Source organism: Pan paniscus, chromosome 13, assembly GCF_029289425.2.
Source record: "Pan paniscus chromosome 13, NHGRI_mPanPan1-v2.0_pri, whole genome shotgun sequence".
Classification (NCBI taxonomy): Eukaryota; Metazoa; Chordata; class Mammalia; order Primates; family Hominidae; genus Pan; species Pan paniscus.
Window position 1 is genome coordinate 104,242,330 of NC_073262.2, and position 25,242 is coordinate 104,267,571.

The following is a 25,242-nucleotide window of genomic DNA, read 5'->3' on the forward strand; positions in this document are numbered from 1 at the left end:
TTTATGGCACCTAATTTGGGACAACTCACACACGAGACAATTGCAATGATTTACTCATGGGTCTGCCAACCTGCTGTCATCCATCCCTTTCACTGCCCCCGTATTAGTCCTTTGCAGTAACGAATGGAGCTGAAGGCCATTATCCTAAGCAGACTAACACAGGAACAGAAAACCAAATACCACGTTCTCACTTATAAATGTGAGCTAAACAATGAGAACACATGGACACAAAGAGGGGAGCAACAGACACTGGGGCCTACTTGACGGCGAAGGGTGGGAGGCGGGAGAGGATCAAAAACTACCTTTTGGGCACTAGGCTTATTACCTGGGTGATGAAATAATCTGTACACCCCCATGACACAAAATTTACCTATATAACAAACCTGCACATGTACCCTTGAACCTAAAAGTTAAATTAAAAATATAAATAAATACAAACAGAACAAAACCAGAGAACTCCAGAACTTCTTTATTGTACATAAAAATCTGAATTTCTTAATATGGAAACCAAAGGTCTGCAAAATGTACTCTCCTAGCTCAGGATCATTATTTATTCCTCTTATTTTTGGAATCTATTCTTCTTTTATTCAAGGACCAACTCAAAGGTCAGCTTTTAGTTAACTCTTATATCCCCATACACCTATCCTAAAGGCAGAGTTAACTGCTATATCCAAGCTACTTCTTGGCATATCCTTGTCAGCCTAAATAACAGAGAGGGAGACTCTCTGAAAGAAAATGATGTTTATTCAGGAGTAGGCATTGCAATAAGAATACAAGTGCCACAGTAAACTATGTGCATATACAGGGAGGTCAAGGAAGACAATGGTTTTTAAAGCAAAAATGATTGTTTTGAGAGAATTATCCTTGGCTACAAGGATCAATAACAAGGATGTTGCCAGTTGGACATTGGACAGGCAGTTGCTGGGCAAATGTCCTCATAGAAGTATTTTTTGTGTGTCAGGTTGTGATGGCCTTTGTGCAAGGTGTGGTTTTGTGCAGTCTTTTATGATAGTCCTCATTATCAGACATTTGTGCATGAAAATCGTCCTTTCACGGCCTTCCCCAGCTCTATTTGTTAGGATTTTTAACACAATGACCAGAACTTGATTTTGACAACTTTCACATCCTATTAGTGGGCTCACACTATTAGTTGCTAATCTCAAAAGATAGAGTTCTTTAGGGGCAGGAACCTGCACCTCACCTTGTGCTCCTCAGAGTACATGGCCCAATATCCCAAGGCCCTTAACACATTTGTCATTATTTCAGATTTATACTATGTGGTGTGTTAATTACTGCACCCCATGAAACTTGCTGTCCAGCAGCTCACTCTGTTCTTAGGGTTCATGTTATGCAACATAAAGTACACAGCATCACAGATGAAGTCATATTTTTTTTAAAAATCTAATCAAACCGCCGGACCTAACCTCCAGTCTATAGGAAATTCAGGAGATTGAGGAACAAATTAAGTGATGTCATTAGGAAAAAGTCAGACAATTAAAAAATGTAGGTGAGGCACTCTAAAGCAAAACTAGCTTGGACTCTTCAAAAAATTGTCATGGGAAATTAGAATGGTACCACCAACTCTGGAAAACAGCTTGGCAGTTTGTAACTACATACAACCCATCAATTTCACTCCTGGGCATTTATCTTAAAGAAATAAAAACTTAATGTTCACACAAAAACTTGCACATGAATGTCCACAGCAGCATTATTCACAGACTGGAATGAGCCCAGATATCCTTCAATAGGTCAATGAGTTAAACCAAACAAAACAGTAAAAGGAAATGAACTATTGATACACACAACAGCTGAGATGACTCAGAAAAAAAGAGATCAACAGAAAAAAAGCGAATCCCATAAATTACATACTGTATGATTCAATTTATAACATTATTGAAATGACAGAGTTTTAGAAACTGAGCTCTTTGTACCTGGCCAAGGGCTCTGATCAGCAAGGTGCCCCTGTGTTATCTACCCAGTGCAGTGCTTCACCAGGATGGCAATAACAGTATTTTAAGTCAGTGAGTAATGAGAAACCATGATGCCCTACCAATTGGACTGGATCAGCTTGCATGTCAATCTAGTCCACTGTAAGCTGGAGAAAGTTACATGAATTCTCATTGACGGCCTCAGCAATGTGCCTCAAGTGTCACTGTGAGATCATTCCCTACTTCCTGGAGACATGCATTAGCAGTGAACTTCTTCCAAACTTCCCTGTCATCACAGTCAAACAATTTTTGAGACACACCAGAAACATCAGGGAAAACAGAGTCCTCTGTACAAGTCCTTAATCAGGGAATACTCAATGTTTTTCCCTGATGAAGGACTTGTACAGGGCTACTAGCTGCTCAGGTTTATATGCCTCCTGGGTCATTAGGAGATCTGAAGTCTAAGTTGTACTTCCCAGACCTGGAAGAATACAAAGGCAACTATGCCCATGCCAGTTACATATTATCAACGTAGCCAGCTTTCCCAAGTGCATTCCACAGCAGCTCTAGCCTTCTTTATTCTCTAGGATATATAGCTTTCTATTGCTGCCATAACCAATCACCTCCAATTTAGCAGCTTAGTCAACATACACTTGCTATCTTACAGTTCTGTATGTCAAAAGTCCGACATGGGCAGCACCAGGCCAAAACCAAGGTATCCACAGAGCTGCCTTCCTTTCTTGGCTCTAGGGGAGGATTTGTTTCCTTGCTCATTTGGGATACTCATAGAACTCAGTTCCTTGTGGTTATGTGACTGAAATCCATTTCCTTGCTCATTGTTGGCCAAGGGCCGTACTCAGCTGCAAGGTCATCACTCTCCTTGGCTCATGGCCCCCTCTTCCATCTTCAAAGCCAGCAATATCATAACTTCTGACCTCTCTGACCACAGACATAAAAGGCTTTCTTCTCTGCTTTTAAGGACTCATAAGATTACACTGGACCCTTCTGGATAATACAGGATAATGTCCCCGTTTTAAGGTTCATAACCTTTATCATATCTGCAAATCCGTTTGGCCATGTAAAGTAGTATATTCACAAGTTCCAGGGATTAGGACATGGACATCTTTAGGAGACATTATGCAGCCTACCACAATCCACCACATTGGCAGCAGCTTTCTCACATTTCTCTTTGATGACACGGCTCAAGTATGCTAAGCGTTGGCTCTAACGAGCATGGCTTCCCTGAAGTTTGCTGACGGGGAAGATTGTGAACTCCTATACTGCCAGCTTATTGCCAGAATGAGAACCATTGCTGGTCACAGTGAAAGCTGGAACTAGCAGGATGCCTTCAGAATTGCCAGCAAATTCACAATTCTGTGACAGCAGGGAGAATCCCTTTTCAGCAGCTCCAGCCTTACAAACAGCAAAAGAGATTCCCAGTATAATGTTCACTCCAAATTTAGACCTATTGTCAGGGTCAACTATCTCTATCATCAATTTGTCAATCCTCTTCTGTTCTATAACATTCAGTTGCTTGCTAATCAGGGCAGGCCCAATAGTTTTATTGATGTGCTCAACAGCCTTTGAAACATTTTTTCCCATAGCTAGTCTTCTCCTCAACTTGAGCTCTAGGGTCTCATATACAACAGCTGAGGTACCATTGGATATAGTTCTGAAGAGATCTTTCCCAGTGCAGGACCCATCTCAAGAGGGGGATTTCCTGGAAAACCAGAAACCTCTCTGACAAAGAGCTGGAGAACAGAGATGGTGAATTTCTACTCCTATTTCTTGTCACTCAGAAAAAAGGGACAGAGGAAAGGGTACTGCAGATGTCAACTGGGAGCCCACAAGCTCACAGGTCTCTCCTTTATTCCCCTGAGCCTTGCCCTGCTCAGCCTCTTTTGCTACATAGATTTTTAAAATCTCCCTCTATGATCCTGATGTACAACCAGATACGAGAACCACTAGTACAGATTATAATGAGAAGCAACTTGTTAGTTACTTCTAGGTAAAAAATTTAGGTTATATAATTTTTCAAACAAAACATACATTCCCTTTTTATTGGTCATGATGTAGAGCATCTTTCAAGCTAAATTATAATTATTACATGATACTCAATCACTAAGCCAGTTTCAGAAAAGACAAATTTCATATTTCAATTTATTCAGTAAGGGGAGGTCAAAAATGAAGGCTTTTTTCCCTTCTACCATATTCGCTAAATTTATGTTTAAACCTGATATATATTTTATAACACTATTTAAGTTATGGCTTTTTCTAAACCAGTGCTTTTTAAGATAATAGTTATAAATACAACTGTTTTGAGAAAATAGGAAATAAACACTTTCACTTGCTGGTTTCTAGTTCATTATTCCCTTTGTCATTAAGATGATAATGCTAGACAAATTAATGTTTAGACATAAATAGCAAACACAATTTTAACATTTTTCATAATACTGAGAGATGTTTCAGTATTATATAATCAAAAAATCTATTACAAATACACATGTACACATCTTATAAAAATACATTTAAAAACAAAAATGGGACAAATACTGGGTCATTATTCCTCCAAAGGTGAGCTGGTATTATGAAGAGGCTTTGATTTCTTTCTCTTTATCAGGATATTCTTCCACCTCTGAGGAGAACATTAACTCTGGAGAAGAAAATGAACAGATCATACTTAAAATTGTTTCCCAGTGCCTCCAACGGAGTTGTATAGCTTATTTATAAATAGTCCTTTTAAAAATTGACATAATATATACTAATAGAAAGCCCTCAAGTAAGATTTCTTGACAGTGAAATATGATTTAAAAGGTAAGCTGATAACAAATGTACAAGTTTTACATTTTAAAATATTTAAATTTTAAATTATAAACCCCTTAAAAGTAAAATGTAATAGAGACAATATACACAATCCTACCTGGAAATTTAAGTCACTTAGAGAATCAAAGATCATTAAATAGCTAAAATGTCTAATTCTACAGTGATCAGATCATCTGAAACATAGGGGACAGATACAGAGGAAGGACTTGGAACTAACAAGAGATGTGTGCCAGGATATTTTAAATGGGTCATCCCATTTAATCATCAAAACAACGCAAGAAGCCAGGTATTATCATCTCATTTTATACTTACTTTTTAAATCCACATGTATGACTAACATGGCCTTAAAAGAACAGGATTCTGGAAATATTTAGACTGAATACTGCACAATCCAGATGCAGTTTTGATCCCAACCACAATGTAGAATGCTATTAGCTGACATTTTCTACATTTAAACTATTACTTAGCATAGATGTTGGCGAAATTCTGCATGCTAAGGCTTCTGAGGCAGATAGGTTGTAAATAGTTGGTCAAATAAAAAATAAAATAATAACCAAGGCCCAGAAAATATCCATAAAAGATGTTTGGCCAGGTGCAGCGGCTCACGCCTTAATCCCAGCACTTTGGGAGGCCGAGGCGGGCGGATCACGAGGTCAGGAGATTGAGACTGTCCTGGCTAACATGGTGAAACCCTGTCTCTATTAAAAATACAAAAAATTAGCCGGGCGTGGTGGCGGGCGCCTGTAGTCCCAGCTACTCGGGAGGCTGAGGCAGGAGAATGACATGAACTGGGGAGGCAGAGCTTGCAGTGAGCCGAGATCGAGCCACTGTACTCTGACCTGGGCGACACAGCGAGACTCCGTCTCCAAAAAAAAAAAAAAAAAAAAAAAAAAGATATTCAAGGGTAAAACTGTTGAACATTGGCCAAGGAAACACAATTTACAATACAAATACTAAACAGTTCCTCAAGCAGCATAAAAGGTTAGCAGTTTGCTAATATGATGATTCTTCTTCAGGTGTTCCAAAAGGGGTCTGGGGACTAGAGATGAGTGAATCACTGCACACTGAGCATGTTAAAAGAGTACTAAACACTGTTAGCCAATGAACGGTTAAGAATTTGTACCAAATAGAGAAGGAAGAATAATTAACTTGAGTATGTGTCTGACAGAGAGGCTATGTAGACAAAGCATGATTTATTTCAAAATTCATCAGCAGGAGACTAAGAGAAGTGAAGAGCAAAGACTTTTTCTAAATTACTTGAAGGGTTCCAAGAGAAGAAATACCTCCTGAAAATGCACAAGGGCCACAGAAGCCCCTCATTAAGTAGTTCCAGACTCAAGCCCTCCTAGACACTCCTCCCTGCTTCTCTTGGCATTCTGTTACACCACTTTATTTTCTCTCTTCTTGTATCATTTTAATTTAAATGTGTCTTTGTTATTGGAATATTATAAGCTATACCTATTAAAAGGAGGTTTATAAAACCATTATAGAAGATTTCAGGATATTCTTATGCTATTTTTTTTCTTTAATACCTTCACTAAGATCCATGCCTGGCCTATAAGACAAAAATAGCCAAGATAATCCAACCAGAAGAGCCACCACGAGATTCACCACAATCCATGGCTGGAGAATCTGTTCCTCAATTCCTGCTTCCCTAAAAATGTAGAAATACTCATTAGAAGTGCCTTCAGTTTGGTTCATATACACAAATATATCTATTTTATGAACTTTAAGAAAAAACAGCAGTCCTCTCCTAGAGAAATAACAAGTAAAGCGTGAAAGAAAATATAATTTCCCTGTAAAATATACCACATATATAATGAGAACAAGGGTTCAAAGGTTATTTAAACTCTGAACAGATCTGCTGTATACGTTCATATAAATGCAAAGTTAGTATTCCCAAGAAAATCATCTAAAAGTTTTCCTTCCAACTACCATGACATTAATCCTCAATAAAGTATCTTTGCTTTCTCTTTACCTAATGTCCCTAGCCACTCTCTCAAAAGACTACTTTTGGATGCTACGTGCAGCATTTGGGGAAAAAAAAAAAAAAAAAAGACTGCTTCTCTAAGTTTTATGAACTATAATCTCAGCCATCCTGTCAGCTTCATGGCTGGCCGCTGATGTGCAGATGTTGGCTCTCCCTATTCTGCTCTTTCTAGCATTGCTTAGTTTTCTGAATCTATCCCAGCTACTCACTCCCATCACTGTTCTGGGGTATGAAACTCCCTGACAGGGGGTAAGAATGCAGGGCTCCTTCCGTCCATCATATGATGACTTATTTTAAAACTATAACTTGGCTGGGCGCAGTGGCTCACGCCTATAATCCCAACACTATGGGAGGCCAAGGCGGGTGGATCACCTGAGGTCAGAAGTTCAAGACCAGCCTGGCCAACATGGTGAAGCCCATTTCTACAAAAATACAAAAATTAGCCAGGCATGATGGCGGGTGCCTGTAATCCCAGCTACTCGGGAGGCTAAGACTGCAGAATCGCTTGAACCCAGGAGGCGGTGGCTGCACTGAGCCGAGATAGTGCCGTTGCACTCCAGCATGGGTGACACAGCGAGACTCTATCTCGAAAAAAAAAAAACTATAACTTGAAGATCTAAAACAGATTTTTAAAAGGAAGATATTTCATTAAAAATGCAGGTGGACATAACAATAGTCACCCATTAACCAAAGGAATAAGTATTTTCTTGCCATATATTTGGAAACAAAAACAGAGCCTTCATTATTTGCAGTTGAAAAAGAATGGAAGGATAAGAAAAGTTGCTGTTATTGCCATTAACAATTGCTAATGTCATTGTGAATTCTTACCAGAGGCTACCATTAACAGAAGAAGGTGTGTAAAGGTGGATTCTGTCACTTGTCATTTGCTGACTCAGAGATAGTATAAGAGCAGTAAAGTACACTGAGAAAAAGACAAATGAAATTACTAATAATTTTTAACAACCTGGTTTATTTTGAATTTATAGATTAATATCGAAAATAATCTATACTTTGGTGACTGATGATATAAAAGAAATTTATTTGACGAAATAAATATATTTCAATAGGCCAGATATCCTTATATAAATTTTTGAGAACAATAGGTGCAGAAGGATCTTTTGAGACGTTCACTATTTCATCATTAGAACTGAGAAGAACCTAGAACATCTTTTTAAAAGTTAAATGACTTGCTCAAGGTCCTAAAACTAGTTTTATTAATATTCTCAAAACTTAGAACAAAATGCATTCCAAATGATCAGAAAGATATAAAATATTGTTTGTTATTAAAAGGCCATACCTGCTGAATCTGTTTAATGTCAAGTAGAAAATACAAAAGTTAAAAAGTAAGTAATACAGTACAATAAATTAAGCTTTTCAAAGTTATTTAGATGAACCTCAATTGAAAAAATAATTCTATCAATATTATGCCTTTTATGTTTCTAATTACAAATTCACTGAACATCTATAGGTAATGTTTATAAGGAACAGTAATACAACTTTTAAAAAAAAATTATATTTATCCTGGTTCAAAATTATGGTATAACTGAAGAATTAACACAGTTATCATGTTAAACTGCTTACTCACAGAAAGATGCTAAAGCTGTAGGATCCAGGGCCAAAAAATTTCGGATTGCTACTGATATTTTAGCAAAGTCAATCCTAGAAAATATAAAAGTTTCTTGTCACAGCGCAGTTGTAAACTTCTTAACAAAACTTTACTTTCTTGACTATAGTTTTTTCCTTCTCTAGTCTAATGCTACCACATATACTATTATTAGGTTTTAAGTAGCTACAGTGTATACTTAACACACATGACAAAATCATCTAATTTACAAAGGCCACATAAAACATCTAACTAGACTACTTTGGACAACATTCCTTTGGGGTTAAAACATCCTAAAGAAAATTAAACTTGATCTACAAAATTTCATTAGTTTCTACCTCTTTCTATTACCCATATCATTAGGCTCTAACTCGGTGGATTTTTTTTAAAAGGGGCTAAATTGTGTTCCCAAAAAGATACGTTGAACTCCTAACCTGGAGTACTTATGAATGTGACCTTATTTGGAAGCAGGATCTTTGCAGATGTAATAAAGATAAGATAAGGTCATTAGGATGAACCCTAATCCAGTATGACTGCTGTCCTTATTAGAAGAGACACAGATACAGAGATACACAGGGGGAAAGCGCTGCGTGACGATAGAGGCAAATATTGGAATGATGCATCTACAGCCAAGGAATGCCAAGGACTGTCAGCAACCACTGAAGTGAGGGGAAGGTCATGAAACAGATTCTCCCTCAGAGCCCTGGAAAAAGGAATCAACCCTGGCCACATCCTGATTGCAGACTGCTCGCCTCCAGACCCATAAGAGAATAAATGTGCTGTTTTCAGCCAGCCAGTGTGTGGTACTTTGTTACAGCAGTGCTAGGAGACAAATACAAATGCTCTGAGTTTCACCTATACCTGATTTAGATGGCATTTAGGAACTTCTGAGTTGACTATATTTGGATGAAATTTTGGACCTATGAATTGATGCTGGAATGGGTGAAGTCTTTTGGGAATATTTTGTTTACAATGGTCTCATCCCCTCAAAAAAGAACAGAAGTAGACTGGCCTTAAAACTTTTTGAAGTAACATTGATACTCTATAATTCTATTTTGAAAACTATCATGGTCAGTGACACATTTTGCTCAGCATTTCCTCCTGAAGAAGTTAGACAGATCTGGAGTCATAGGCATTACCTGTCAAAAGCTGAAATTGTACTCAGAGCCAAAAGCAAGTACAGAAGACTCTGGAATGGATATGCTAGGGTCTTATATTGTTGCAGAAGGTTTGAGAGGTTGGATAGCTGATCTCCTGCTAGAACATATATCACAACAATATTCCACACAGCACAGCCAGCCAAGAATCCATGAGAAAAGAGACCAATCATCCTGAATGGAAAAGGGTTTGATTATTATACATGAATTACTAAAGTAAAAAGCTAAAACATGTTTAAAATCTCTTCATATACAAGAATAAAATTCAACATTTCATGACAAGTAAAAGCAAGCTCTTTCTTTTTAGTTACACTGATAGGTAGATCACTCAATTCCAATAGGATGTTTAAAAAATATACCTACCTACCATTTTAAGTTGTCATTTCATTAACAATATTGAACAACCAAGAGGTTATTTTTTTCTTTAATTACAGAACTCAGTTAACATTTATTTTAAGAAAAGTCCAACAAAAGCAGCCACCTGAAAGCCCGGTGCACTGTAAGTGCCACATCTCTGGTGGTCCAGGAAGGCTTCATGTCCATTGACACATCTATGTTTTCTGTGGTCTTTATCAACTCTGAACGATCAGCAGCCTGGAATCTCCCTAAGAACACATAATGTAATTACTAACAACTAGCGAGAGAGAACCCTGGTAGCCATTTTTTTTTTAATTCCATACTCAGGAAGCCGCAAACTAAGACTGAAATATTGCTGTTCTATCTGAAAATTCTCCTTGACTCAGTACCTATTTCAGAAGGATCTTTTCTTGGGGATCCTTAAACATAATTTTTCATCTTGAAGAAAAATAAGCGATGTCAGTGTATTTTCTTCTCAATCCAAAGTGAAGTAACAATTTCAGAAATCAATTATATTTAATAAAAAAAAATGAACTTTCAACTCAGAATAAAGTCTAGAAACCTTTAACATGACCTAGTCTACAAAATTCTAATTTAGAGACTTTGAAGTATTAAAGTTTATATGCCTATACTATCAAGGTAAGTCAATATTTGAAAACTACTTTAAATTTCTTAGGAAAAGATGTCAGGATGTGTAGCATGGCTTTCTGGGATGACAGGAAAGAAATAGGCTGCTTCATAAATTTCTCTTTAGAACATTCCTGTGAAGAACTTCAGTTCAAAAGTCAGCACTGCAATATTGTATGAGCAGGGCTTTAGCCTTTTTACTGTTGATTCAGAGGCTCCTTCTTGTATATCTAGTAATCCACAAATAGACCTCAGGAAACAGGAAAGGTTCCATTTCAATTATCCTCACCAAACCCAGTTCGCAGGTGTTTTGGAGGATGAAAGACAGGGGTGTGACAATTTTCCCTAAGAAAAGACAACTTCTGGGCAGACAATAGAACCACTGGTACCTTTTATGGCCAGTTACTCTAGCAGGGAAATTTCTATGCTAAGTGAAGCAAGAATAAAAATGAGGATTAAGTGATACTGCTTGAAAAAGAACTGCGGCAATTTAAATGACCACGTGGTAGATGAATAAAACCACGTGATTAGAAGTCATAAAACTACAGTTCAAGTCCCAGTTCCACCCTAACCAAACTGTGAGACACTGGGTAAGTCAGCCTCTCTAGACCACAGGTTTCTTATTGGCCAAGAACTGCAAGATCCCTTAAATGGGATCTTCTGAAGTAGAGTTCTAAAACAAGGTACACAAAATCTAAATTGTAAATTTTAAGGACTAACCTTTATGTTTCAGATGAGTTCTTTAGGCAGCATATGCTTAACATATCCATGGTAGTATATAGTCATGATCATGCTTTGAGTAGGTTTTTCTTAAACACTGTGTTATAGACGGAATGCGTCCCCCAAAAATTCATATGTTGAAGCCCTAACCCCCCAGTGAGTGCGAGGTCACTGGGAGGTAATTAGATTTCGATGAAGTCATGAGGATGAAGCTCCCATGATGAGATTATAATCCTTTAAAGAAGAAGACACACCAGAGCTCTCTCTGCCACATGACGACACAGTGGCAGCCACTGGCAAGCCAGGAAGGGGCCTTCTCCAGTAACCTAATCTGCTTGAACCTTGTCTTGCACTTCCTAGCTTTAGGAACTATGAGAAATAAATGTCCGTGGTTTAAGCCACTCAGTCGGTGGTATTTTGTTATAGCAGCCTGAGCTAAAATACACGCAAACCTAGTATACATTATACAATGTCAGAACTATCTTGCAAAAGAATATACAGCTATAATGTTGTATTTCTTATTTAATATGGTAGTATCATCATGTATTTTCTCTCTTATTGTCAATTGTAGAATTTATATCATTATCTGTCCCACCACAACTACTACCAATTGCAGCAAACTGGTAAAGTACAAGAAAGAATAAAGAATCAGGCAGGGGTGGGGAAGATCTTTACATTGCCCATAACCCCATAAATCCAGAAACAACCAGCATTAATATTTGAGCCTATTTCCTTCAAGTCTTTTGTCCTATGCATAGATCAAACTGTGTGTGTGTGTGCACATGTGTATATGCTCATTTTTTATCAGAATCTTTCCATAAAATGAAAAATTCTCCCTAAACACTATGTTTAATGGTGAAGAACATTATTATATAGATACACCACAACTTACTGAAATTATTCCTCTCCTATTTCACATTTAGGTTGTTTCCAGTTTTTCACTCTCATGAATCATAGCATGATGACCAGTTTTGTGTATAAATTGTTGTACACAGTTTTGCTTAATTCCTTAATTCAGATTTCCAGAAGTATAAAGGATATCCTTGGACAATTTTTAAAGAGTTCATATTCTAAAACAAGGCATCTACTTACGGCTTTTTTCCACAAATACTTTGCCTACAGGCTGGCTAATGCCAGTGGGTGCAGTGAATACAGACTGCTGTTCCACAGTAGTTTGCTCATCAGTGATTATGTCTTCATCTTCTACTCCTAGCTCATTGGCATACTGTAATTCTGCTGGCTGGGTTTTCCTGTAATAAGGACGTATGTATGAAAAATAGATGATTATTGAATTTTTTACAGACTTACATAAGGAACTAGCTATAAATATAATGGAAAGGGCCCTGGACTTGGAGTTAAGAAATGTGGTTTTCACTCAAATAAATCGGTTATTAACTATTATGTGCAGCAAGTTACTTACATTTCTGAGGGCTTCAGTTTTCTCATTTGAAAATTGAAGTGACTGAACTAGATCTGTAAGCTTCTTTCCAAATTTAAAACTGTATGATTCTGTATAGATACTGATAAGGTTTGGCTATGTCCCCACCCAAAATCTCATCTTGAATTGTAATAATCCCCACCTGTCAAGGGACTGTTCTGGTTATAGTGAGTTCTCAGGAGAGCCGATCGTTTTGTAAGGGGCTTCCCCCTTCACTCAGCTCTAATTCTTCTCCTTCCTGCTGCCCTGTGAAGAAGGTTGTGTTTGCTTCACCTTCCACCACGATAATAAGTTTCCTGAGGCACCCCCAAGTCATGCTGAACTGTGAGTCAATTAAACCTCTTTCCTTTATAAATTACCCAGTCTCGGGTATGTCTTTATTAGTAGTGTGAGAACGGACTAACACAGACATTGATCACTATTTGTAGGTTCATTTTCAAATACAAATAATAGTGCTATATATATGCCTTCCAGTGTTATTTCTTTAAAGTACACTACTCATTTTATCTTAATGCTAAAACACAGTTTTACTTATTCCTAAAATAATCATAATTTGAATTCTGTTAACATAAGAAAATAAATCACAATAGCCTATTTCATTATCTTTAATTTTTAAATATCCTTAATGTTTAATTTTGCTACTTATATATTCTATTTGTGTTCTTCTTTTTTAGAGATGGCTCTTAAGTTTTTTTATTTAAGTACAATCTTAATTTTTTTTATTTTCTCAGTGGTTTACTCTTCTGAAATTTATCATTAGATTGGTTTAACTGATTTTTTGTAATAATACTTATCCTAGAGGTACACAAATACAAGTATGTAATAAGACTTAATGAGAAGCTACTGTTTCGGAGCTCCAAACAAAGCATCAGGGTAATCCTGGAGAATAGTTAGAAGAATAAATAAATTCCTACTTTGTCTTCCTCCGAGGTTTTTGAATAACTGCCTCCTCAGCTGGCTCCGCATCAATACCATTTTCATTTCGTAATAAAGATGAACTAGATGACTTCTTTTGGGTGGAGGAAGTCTCCAATTCTGAAAACAAAATAAATTTAACTTTTCAAATAACTAAAACATAAAAAGGAAAGTAATGTACAAGACTTGTATAAGAGAAAAGAACTTCAAGAATTTTAATTGGGCAAAAATGTTTTCACTATCTTACAAATTTTTAATTTTTTAAAAATGTTATACTTCCAAACTCTCAATGTAAAAATTGAAATTGTAATGCCAAACAATATGGAAAAAAATTAAGTAACCCAATACCCAGGCTGTGTTGAAGATTCCCAAGATTATTTCCTGGTTCGCTGACTTTCTAGAAGGGCTCACAGGACTTGGAAATCATCACACTCACAATTATGGTTTACTACAGCAAATGGATATAAAGCAAAATCAGCAAAAGGAAAAAGTACATGGACCAAGTCCAGAGGAAACCAAGTACAAGCTTCCAAGAGTCCTCTATCAGTGGAGTCAAATAGGATGTACTAACATTACTGGAGAGTAATGAGTTGTGACAACACATGTGACACATGTTGTACAAGAGAAGCTCATCAGAGACAGTGCCCAAGGTTAGGGCTAGTCACATAAGCCTAGCACATACCAAAATTCTGGATGCCCGGAAGGGAAGCAGATGTTCAGCAAAAATCACTATGTGTGCACAAATGCACAGTGAGTCACCTTATAATTTAGGGAAAGTTTTCTATCAGTGTAGGGAGCTGTTTATCATCCAAGTTCCCAGATGCCAGCTAAGGGCCAATCTTATCAGCAGGCTTTTCCAAGGATAGCAGTCTCAGGTCTGCTATATTAACTCTTTTCTGTACACAGGGTAGGTATTAAGTTTAAATGAGTCAGTGAAGCCTTCTTCTAATCCACTAGCTACTCTTCCTACCTGGAAATACTAGCTCCCTGGAATACCTTCAAGACCTTACAATTCTATTGTAATAAAATACTTACAGCCTCGACTGGAAATATAATGCAAGCAGTAGAGCCTACCATTGGTCATCCTGAACAAAATAAATAAAAACACAATTTTTAAATCCAGAAACTTAGAAAGCTGAACCTGCCAGGCTTGGTGTACTTTGGAATGGCAATGACAGGTCCTTTTTGATTCAAAACTTAGTTGGGTCCTGAATTTTCTAAAAAAGGTCATTTCTGTAAACACACTTTTCACAAATTATAAAACTAGGTATTGGTATCCATCTTGATTTTTAAACTTGTATCTTAACTAAATTACTAAAAGGGCACTTTTAATGAAACTACATTTACTGCCACTAATGAGATAAACTGTAGAGTAGTTAAAGCTAGTCTGAGCACCATTTCTGTCTCTTTTCCTTCTTCTGCCATCATCCGCCCCTTCGTTCTCATAGACCCTCAGTGCCCCCAGGCACTGTGGCATCCCACTTCAACTTGCCTTCCAAAATTATGTTCCATTCTCCTGACTTTTCTAGTTCCTGCCCTTCTACTCCTATAATTCTTCCATCCAATCAAGACACGCCGTTTTCTAGAAGGACAAGTAATTAGGAAAATTATAATAAATTATTAATAAGGGCTGATGTTAATAGGAGAGCACTAATCTCCCCATCTTTGTTCCTTCCCTGAGTTTGGCTCCAATACAACCTGTCGTCATTTTTCTAATTATTATAAAAGTCATAATGCTCAAAATATAAAAAATTAGTAAAATATAAATGAAGGAAGAAAATTTTAAAAATCATACTTCCTCCTTCTAAAACTTCTACCACTGTAACACTGCTATATTCTTCCATTCTTTTTACTATGTAGATGTATGTACATATTTACGTTCTGGGTTGAACTGTGCTCCAAAAAGAGATATGTTCAAGTCCTAACTCATAATACCTGTGCGTGTAACCTTATTTGGAAACAGAGTCTTTGCAGATGAAATCAAGTTAAGATGAGGTCATGCTAAATTGGAATGGGCCCTAAATCCAACGACTGATATCCTTATAAGAGGGAAATATGGACACAGACACACAAGGAAAAATGTGAAGATGGAAGCAGAGATTGGCATTATGCCACCACAAGTCAAACAATGCCAAGGACTGTCAACAACCATAAGAAGCTAGAAGAAATGGCCAGGCGCGGTGGCTCACACCTGTAATCCCAGCACTTTGGGAGGCCGAGGTGGGCGGATCACCTGAGGTCAGGAGTTCAAGACGAGCCTGGCCAACATGGCAAAACCCTGTCTCTACTAAAAAATACAAAATTAGCCGAGCATCATGGCAAATGCCTGTAATCCCAGCTACTCAGGAGGCCGAGGCAGGAGAATCGCTTGTACCCGGGAGGCAGAAGTTCCAGTGAGCTGAGATCGCACCATTGCACTCCAGCCTGGGCTATAAGAGTGAAACTCCATCTTAAAAAAAAAAAAAAAAAAAAAAAAAAGGCTCGAAGAAACAAGGAAGGATTCTTTTCTAGAGACTTCAGAGGGAGCATAGTCCTGCAGACAACTTGATTTTGGACTTCTCACCTAAGAACTATGAAAAAATAAACTGTTGTTTGAAGTCACACAGTTTGTGGTAATTTGTTATGGCAACCCTAAGAAATTAACATAGTATATTTTACAAAAATGGGATCCTCCAATACATACTATTTTATAACCTTTGTTCTTTGATTTAATAATACACAACTGATGATTATCCGTGTCACCCTAACAATCCTTTTAATGGGTACCTGGTTCCTATTTATGGATAAAGTATGATTTATTTAGCCAGTATCACACCGTTAAATATTTGGGTCATTACCAATTTCTACTCTTATAAATAACGCTGCAGTTAACATCCTTTAATTACTGCAGCTATTGAATTTACTACTATTCCCAGAAATCCGGACAGGCTGTATCTATGCTCCTATGAGCAAAGCATGAGTGCACCCATTTCCCGTCAATATTGGATTTTATAATTTGAAAAAAGCATTGCCAATTTGATAGGCCAAAAAATGGTATAGTATTTTATTTACCTTGTGAACTGCCTGGGACATAGAAAGACTAAACAAATGTTAGCTGTTGTTTCACCATATTATTGTTAGCACAGAATCTATCATTTCCCCACTAATCTGAAATGTCCATTTCATCATTTACTAGATTTTTCTATGCACTGAGATCTGAACTTTCTGTTTAGTCCTGTATTTGTTGCCCTCCTCTCATAATCTATACATATATGATCAAAAGAGACGTGTAAAGTATTCTTGGCTTAAGCCATTGGAGTTATTCTAGTGGTAAATATTTTAAACATAAAAGCAAGAAACCACCTGTGGGATATGGATAGGGGGAAAGAAATGAAAGCAGAGAGGTTTTTATCATGTCATCAAAATCACAAGTGCTATCACAACCTAACCTTGGTTTCTTCACATACCAAGAGGTAGCCTTGTCTTTTTCTGTCTTCTTTGAACAGGAGCCTCTGGGTGCTCTTTGAGTTCTTTAGTTGATGGCTCACTGCCCTCAGAGGGCCTTCTCCCAGCAGTCTGAGCAAGGCCTTCCAAAGAAGCACTTGCTATAGAAAAACAGAGTAGAAAAAAATGAGATTACTTGAGCAAAGATCACTGAATCTTAAAAAGATGGAGGAAAAGGTAACTAGAATGTTTCCTATAGAATAACCCCATCTCTTTCAGAACTAATTATCCCCCAAATCTTTCCTTCCTCCTCACCTGTAACTTTGGGCTTTAAGTTAGGAAAAGAAATAAATGAAGGAATAAGAAAGGCTGAGGAAGAAAAAACGAGGGGGCTAAAAAGGAGAGCAAAAGACAGGAGGAGAAATTGCTTCAGAACATTTAGAACTTTGAAAAAGGTGGAAAACATAATAAAAACTGATACCATAGAGAATTCTCTTACTTGCCTCTTGCCTTAAGAATTTTCATCAGCCTCTATATAGTAAAGTCCTTCATTAATAAGTTAAAGAATAATAAAGTCATCATGGATAATTGGAGTTAGCAGGTAATTTATAAGTCTCTTCATTTGGTCATTCACTTCAACTTCTTCCCTCATGAAATCTTTTAAAAGAATTTCAACACATACCTGACTGCATTCCCTTCCTTGCTTGTCTTCTTCACAAAAGAAATAGAAATTGCACTGGGTGCAGTGGCTCATGCCTGGAATCCCAGCACTTTGGGAGGCCAAAGCAGGCGGATCATCTGAGGTCAAGAGTTCGAAACCAGCCTGACCAACATGGCAAACTCCCTCTCTACTAAAAATACAAAAATTAGCCGGGTGTAGTGGCATGCGCCTGTAGTCCCAGCTACTCGAGGAGGCCGAGGCAGGAGAATCGCTTGAACCCAGGAGGCAGAGGTTGCAGGGAGCCAAGATCACACCATTGCACTCCAGCCTGGGCAACAGAGCAAGACTCCATCTCAAAAAAAAAAAAAAATAGAAATGTATCAATAAACAAATGAAAATGTTTAACCTCAGTAGTATATAGAGAAATGTAAACTAAAATAAGCTACTTTTCCCCCACTAAATTAACAAAAAAATTTTAAAGATTGATATTGTCCAATGTTGTTAAGGATTTAGAGAATGAGACACTCTCAGACTCTACAGGTAGCAAGATAATAACTAAAGCTTCCTTAAGGTAATTTAGCAGAGTCAGTCAAACTAATAACGCACACATCCTGCACCTAGCAATTCCACTGCTAGCAATCCATCCTACAGAAGTACTTCTTCCCTACCACCCACTATTTTATGCAGAACTGCAACATTGTTGTAGTGAAAAATTGGAAATAACCTAAATAAATAACAGAGCAGTGATTATGGTACATTCTTATCATGTAATACAATGAAGTCACTGTTTAAGAATACATAGAACTCTATGTATTAAGAAACAAAGATAGTATGTATGATTCCTTTTATGTTTTTGTTGTTGTTGTTTGTTTGTTTTAAAAAAGGAGCAGCAACCACAGAAACCTTTTAGGAGTGTGAGAGGTCACAAGTAAAGAGTGACGTTAAAGGATCAGGTAAAGATAACCTTGAGGTTTCAAGCCTGAGGGCTGGGAAAATGGTAGGTTCCATTAACAGAAAATCATGAGACGTAAAAAAATTATTTATTCTTAAAGGCAACGATGGATTCTAGATGTGCTGAGTTTAGAGTTACGGATGCAACTTCCAGGATTATTAGTGGATGACTAAGACAAAAACGAGTTCTGCTCATGACTGAAGCTTTACTATTTAAATGATGATGTGGCCATGCCTTCAGACTCATGCTGTAATGTAGAGATATTCTGACTGAAGTGAGATTTAAGAACTCTGTGTTTCTAAATTCATGTTCAAGGGTCTGGAATCAATCATAGCTTAAAACCATGTATGTTGTCTGGGGATAAAAGACCTTAAAGAGTCCAGGAATATCATGGAAATAGGAGCTTAGATGGCACCACCTTCTATTCCATGAATGCGTCCAGATACTCCTCAGGCTGCCCACTGCCCTGTACCTCACCACCACCAGGAATTCCACTGCTTCAAACTGGCCTTAATTCTATCCTCAATGAAGTGGAGATTCGGGGCTGCTGGGGCCTTAATTCTCCCTTATCTGTGATGTTTACTACGCCTGAGGTCCTGGGAAAACTTGTGATCCCACACAACAAAGAATAACGTCTTACCTGGTGTGTTTTTTGTTCTGGGCTTCTTTTTCTTAGGACGACTAAGTGGAATATCATCTATAAAGCAGGAAAAAACGTCAACAGAAAAGGCTGCCTAAAATTCAATGCAGAGAACAGTCAGAAGAGAACTTTTAAACAGGGAAGAATTCTCCCTCTCTTCCCTGGGCCTGGCAAACGTTTATAGATTAGGGGAAGAAGGCAAGAAATTGAGAAGATCAGAGAGAGCCCACAGTGTGGTACCAGTAGCACACTGCATGTCAGTAATGTTAGAAACCATGACACAGAAAGTGGGTTCAACAAATATTCATCTGATCCCCTATATTTCCCAGCCTCCTTGCACATAGGTGTAGTCTATGACTGGTTCTGGCCTATAGGCTGTGAGCAGAAGTGATCTGTGTCATTTCAGAGCCAAATGTTGAAAGAGCCAGTGAGTAATCTTCCAGCTTTCTCTTCCCTTGTTGTGGTGACTGAGGAAGCCTCATGTTAAGATGGTGGGACCACAGCACAGAAGTAGCCTAGATTGCAGGCCAGGCGCAGTGGCTCACACCTGTAATCCCAACACTTTGGGAGGCCAAGACAGGCAGATCACTTGAGCTCAGGAGTTCGACACCAGCCTGGCCAACATGGCAAAACCCTGTCTCTACTAAAAATACAAAAAGTAGCTGGGCATGGTGGCACACGCCTGTAATCCCAACTACTCAGGAGGCTGAGGCAGGAGAATGACTTGAACCCAGGAGGCAGAGATTGCAGTGAGCCGAGATCACACCACTGCACTCCAGCCTGGGCAACAGAGTGAGACTCTGTCTCAAAACAAAAGAAAAAAAAAAAAGTAGCCTAGATTGCTATATCAATAGTAAAAAGGTAGTGAAAGGTAATGGTCCCCCATTTTTGCCATAGCAGACTTTGTATTAATTAGAAATAACCCTGTGTGACACTAAGTCACTGAGATTTGGGGGTTTTAGTATAGTATAACCTTGTCTACCCTGACTAAATGAGACAAAGGAAGGTGCAGTCCTCATTATAGAGCTACAAATTAGCCAACAGTTATGTGCTGGGTGACCCCATTCAGGGATGAAGTGCTTTTATAATGGAAAGGTCATCTAGTGCTATGTATCAATGACAATTTTTAAATGGTAGTCATGGGAGATTATTTCACAAAAACATATTGTAGAATTACAAATTACACCATTCAGACTCAGTTTTAAGAGAAACAAACCAAGGAATCAAACTAATTTTTGAACACCAAATATTATATTTACATTAAACTAACTCACCTTGACTAACACGTCATATAACACCAAACAAATTTAATCAGCAGGACAAAGACAAAAAAGAAACAATTAATTAGAAACCTGTTAATATTCACAGTGAAAATTCTCTTAAATCATTACAAATTTAAAATAAAATTAGCTTTCACATAATAGCTAGTTTACGAACTAGTTTACTGTTTATAATTAAGCGGTTTAATAACACTGCTAATAAAATAATGTCAATATTTTCTGAACCTACATATACATATTCCCTACTGTCTATTAATAAAATGGATTAAGCAGATTAAGAACTCTTACTTATCACTGATTAAAATCAGCTTAAACTCTGAGGAAACTATTCTCACAAAAGACCAGAATTCTGATTTAAAAAAAAAAAGACACCAAAACAGTTAGAAAGGGAATGGATCCATTATCCTACCATGTTGATATTCAGGCTTTTAAATATAACATTCCATTATAACTGTTATTCTTAAAATTCAAGGATTTTTCACCTTTAAAATTTCAGAAAATCCCTAAATTTTTCAGAAGAGTTTCCTGAATCATTGTAATTTTGCAATGATACTAGTCAATTTTTCCACTGTCTTCATTTTCCATTTTTAAAGCTCAATAATGAAATTACTGTAAATTATTTTTACCTTGGCACAGGTGGAAGAGCTCGTGGAGGACGCTGTGGGGGAAAAAATAAATTTGCTTGTAAGTAAAAGCCTAGAGCATCTTTACTTCAAATACCATAAAGCTATTTTTTTTTTTTTGAGATGGAGTATTGCTGTGTGGCCCAGGCTGGAGTGCAACGGCACGATCTTGGCTCACTGCAACTTCCATCTCCTGGGTTCAAGCAATTCCCCTGCCTCAGCCTCCCAAGTAGCTGGGATTACAGGCACCCACCACCATGCCCGGCTAATTTTTGTATTTTTAGTAGAGACGGGGTTTCACCATGTTGGCCAGGCTGGTCTTGAACTCCTGACCTCAGGAAATCCGCCCACCTTGGCCTCTGAAAGTGGTGGGATTATAGGAGTGAGCCACTACGCCCGGCCAAAGCAATTCTTTCAAAAGTCTGTTGTTCAGACATGACAGAAAAATATAATGGATCAGACTAGGATCTTCAAATCTCTTGATAATCTTGTTCATCAGTGAAACCTGGGAGGTACTGATGAGAAACATGAGCAATTTAAAATTTGTTCTCCCATCCTAAATTTCATATAAAATTCCTTCCTTCCTACATTCCTTTCCATCTCTAGGCCAGGCCCTTTTCTAAGCACTAGGAATACACTAATGAACACAATGGAGAGAACTCTGCTCTTACGAAACTTACATTCTAGTGGTTGAGTATTAGAAACAATGTTAAAAATATATATATGATAATATATACTATATATTATATGCAGCATGTACGATAAAATATATATTTATATGCTATATTTAAGACATATCTTGTATACATATCGTGTGTGCGTATATATATATACACAAGATACACACACACATATACATATACACACACACACACACACACACACACACAAAACGTAATGAATGAAGGAGACTGAGTGCTACTTTTGTTAGGGAAAGTTTCTCTGAGTTTGAGCTGAGACCTGAATGAGAGAGGAGCAACCGGAACAAATGCAAATATTTTTAGGTTAAATTGGGCTTGGAATGTTTCAGGTAAAAGGACAGCAAGGCTGCCGCACAATTACCAAGGAGAGGTAGGCAGGAGCCAGATTAGTTAGGGCCTTGCAGACCAAGGGAAGTTTGGATTTTGTTTTAATTCAATGGGAAACAAATGGAGGTTTTAAACCACATACTAACACAATTTTTAAAAAGGCCAGTTGCATACACTGGGAAGAATGCGTTTTAGGGCAGAAAGAAAGGTGGGGGGAACCCTTCTAAACCCTCATTTACATGAATAAGAAAAGTGTTTGTAGTTCAGACAGCATTACAGTTGAGAAGTATTTTAGAATCATATACTAACAGAAATGCCTAGAAGCCAATTTAATGTTCCAAGTATCTCATGCTGCTTGCATAAGACATTTATTCAAAAGGGTTAAATTTTAGACACTCTTGTAGTTTGTCCCATTTAGCAATCCATTCGTTCGAACAGTAGATTAATGCAAGTACTACAAGATTAGGACGAGGCAAGCTGCCGTAATACCATCCAGTAGTCAAAATTACAATTGGAAAAGAATGACAGTCACAGGAACGCGCTATTGTTCTAAAGATGCTACGAAGCGCGCGCGATCGATCCCAGGGCTCTGTTCACGTAACTGATTTCAAAAGTCCCGCAAAAATGACGTTCCACCCACCCAGAGACCCAACCTCTAATCCTCAAAAGTAGGACGGCTCAACTGAAGACAAAAATCCTAACAATTAAAAGTAGCTAAGGCTCGCTTACCACAGGATTCTTCCCCATTCTGCGTTTAGCCGGCCTCGGCGGCCGCCGGCCCCCAAGCACCTGGCGTCCCACCCCTCCCGGCTCGGTCGCGCGCGCAGGCGCAATGCGTCATCGGGCCGCGCCGCCTGGCTAGTACCCCGGGCGCAGCGCCCTGCGGGGATGTTGCGGTGAGCGGCGTGCAGGGACCTGGATTGGCCAGTCCAGACTAGCCCTGCCAAAAAGGGGGCCTCGGAGTTGGGGGTAATGTGCCCAGGAGCAGAAATCCGGCGACCGTGGCGCTGCAATCACAGCTTTCCCGTGGTTTCCTAAGTGGTGGCGGTGATTTGTTTGCGGGAAGCGGGGCGTGACGGAAGACCTTAATTAAAGGACTCCGCAGGCGAACAGATCTCTTCTGGGCAGCTACAGACCTCTCCTCGGAGGAGTCTAGGAGAGGCCTGGCTGGAAGCCCCGGCACCCGCCGGGCCCCGGGCCTCAGATGAGTGAGGCGTCGTCGTGGCAACGCGGGCTCAGGTCCCCGCAAACTTCATGCCAGGCCTCTCTCTCCCACTCCGGGAGTTCGGTCCCGGCCTCGCCTGCGTCTCCGTCCCACTCCTGTGAACACTGGAGGGGCGGATGCGCGCACCCCACGAGCAAGGCCCTCCCTTAGTGATCCCCAGCTCGTTGGCGCCCCCCCACACACACCCATCCCCACTGCCAAGTGTAGCTGTTTACCCGCCACCTCTCGAGGCCGACGCGCCCCTCGCCGCTCACCAGGTGGCCCTCCTCCAGCCGAGCCCCCGAGTCAGTCCTCATGGTGCTCTCCCCGCGGGGCTGCCCCGGCGCAACCGCCGGCGGCCCGAGCCCAGCTCCCCGCGACGCAGCGGCCTCCGGGACCTGTGGGACGCCGGGGCTTCGTGGCGCCTGGCGAGGCCGCCGCCCCCTGAGCCAGGTCCCCGCCCGCCTCTGTCCTGCCAGGCCCTGCTGGGTTTGGGAGGAATGCGTTTACTCTCCAGGACCAACGAGTCTGTGCAGGCCTGGGTGTGTGGCTGTGTATTAATACAGGCAATTCTCACATTTTCTCCGGTTGCTTACCCTTCATCCCACGACTGTGTAAATCAAATTCGGAAAAACTTTTTCTCAACCTTAAAATCAAATCCAACCTCACATAAATATCACTACAAACTACCTAATTTGCATCGTTTTGTTTGGTTGGGTTTGTTTTTTTTTAAAAAAATAATTTTCACTTTAAGTAACAGAGAACTACAAACATTTTGAATCATGCATTCTGTTTTACAGTTAAGAAAGAAATGGGAAAGATGGAAGAATGGTGTGGATATGGAGAAGAGAATGATGCAGAAGATGAACAGATACAGGGACAGGGAAAGCGCCTGGAAATCTCACATCTGGGGAAAGAAAGAGAAGCAGCACTTTGTAATGGCATCCTAATCTTGTTACCAAACAAACGGGGCTTGTTGCCCTATACGCACAGAAGCCAATATTATGGCGCTGATTTTTTGAGAAAAGTTTTCATTGTGAGTCAGCTAACAAGGAGACAGGAGTATAGCTCTAATCTGTCTCCCTGTGTTGGCTTTAAGACAGTATTTTTATTAGAAAATGTTTAGGGGGTGGATTCTGGGATTAGTAGGTGATTGGTGGAAGGAAAGAAGCCATCTGGAAAATCCTCTGGCGTTCGCAGTTACCTCTTCATGTCCCTTCATGGGTCGCATGTGCAAATTTTGGAGGGAGTCAGTGTGAAACATGGGGGAAGATTCAAGCTGTGACGCCAGCAAGCTCATTTTGTACAGACTCCAGGTAGCCATCCGTGTTAGTACTAACCACTTTCAGCCAGTTTGCTTTGTTTTGTTTTGTTTTGTTTTCTAATCTCACAATGGAAGAAGTTCAGGCGTTTTATTTAGCAAGTTGTTTTTTATCTGCCGTCCTGCATGCTCAAGAATTTCTGTTAGTCCCTGGTTTCTTTAACTCTGAGACACCGTTTCACTCTTGTGATTTTCTATATATAGGTCTCTGGGATTAATCCATTGCCTTTTTCTAATTTAGGCCTGCATGTAGATATTGGCTGTAAGGAAAATTAGTGTTTGTCACACCTCTCATGAGAATAATTTTTTCCTTGTAGGCCGATTTGTAAATAGTGAAGGCAGTGCAGTTTCTTGTAGGTTTTGATTTTAGATGTGAAATGTGTACATTAAACCTTTCTTGCTGAGTTAGTCAAGTAAGCACTTTTTGTAAAAGATGTTTTCATAAAACACGTTTCATAGAGTACAGTTTCTAAAGTTAAATATTGCTTATTTTATTTAGGAAAGCTCTTTATTTAAATCTTAAAAAGATCATGTGAAATCTGCAAAAGGTTC

At 38.9% G+C, this 25,242-nt stretch overlaps 2 protein-coding genes across 3 annotated transcripts; one reads left to right on the plus strand and one right to left on the minus strand.

Moving 5' to 3' along the window:
• Window positions 1-453: 453 nt before the first annotated feature.
• On the minus strand, window positions 454-23,686 carry TMEM237 (transmembrane protein 237). Of its 2 annotated transcripts, none has more exons than XM_003820752.7 (13): window positions 23,645-23,686; window positions 21,141-21,172; window positions 20,509-20,513; window positions 19,235-19,291; window positions 17,005-17,142; window positions 13,558-13,678; window positions 12,298-12,455; window positions 9,983-10,106; window positions 9,484-9,675; window positions 8,327-8,400; window positions 7,570-7,663; window positions 6,284-6,405; window positions 454-4,581 (listed from the first exon to the last, which is right to left on the minus strand). In XM_003820752.7, exons 1-13 carry the CDS (start codon window positions 23,684-23,686, stop codon window positions 4,514-4,516), a joined length of 1,227 nt encoding a protein of 408 aa, XP_003820800.1. In that variant the 3' UTR covers window positions 454-4,513. The 2 variants fall into 2 exon arrangements, with proteins under 2 accessions (XP_003820800.1, XP_003820799.1); XM_003820751.8 differs by lacking the exon at window positions 23,645-23,686 and adding an exon at window positions 22,895-22,927.
• On the plus strand, window positions 23,507-25,094 carry LOC129397301 (uncharacterized). Its single transcript, XM_055108963.1, has 2 exons — window positions 23,507-23,911; window positions 24,170-25,094. The coding sequence occupies exons 1-2, from the start codon at window positions 23,507-23,509 to the stop codon at window positions 24,317-24,319; spliced, it is 555 nt and encodes a 184-aa protein (XP_054964938.1). The 3' UTR covers window positions 24,320-25,094.
• The last annotated feature ends 148 nt before the right edge of the window (window positions 25,095-25,242 follow it).

Coding starts and splice junctions, on each gene's coding strand:
- TMEM237 (XM_003820752.7), bottom strand. CDS start 23,686: ATGAGGACTGACTCGGGGGCTCGGCTGGAGGAGGGCCACCTG. Junction 13,679..17,004: donor AAAGACAAGGCTACCTCTTG/GTATGTGAAGAA, acceptor TTTTGTTTTCAG/AATTGGAGACTTCCTCCACC. Junction 9,676..9,982: donor ACAGTGCACCGGGCTTTCAG/GTGGCTGCTTTT, acceptor TTTTCCATTCAG/GATGATTGGTCTCTTTTCTC.
- LOC129397301 (XM_055108963.1), top strand. CDS start 23,507: ATGCGCGCACCCCACGAGCAAGGCCCTCCCTTAGTGATCCCCAGCTCG. Junction 23,912..24,169: donor ACGAGTCTGTGCAGGCCTGG/GTGTGTGGCTGT, acceptor TCTGTTTTACAG/TTAAGAAAGAAATGGGAAAG.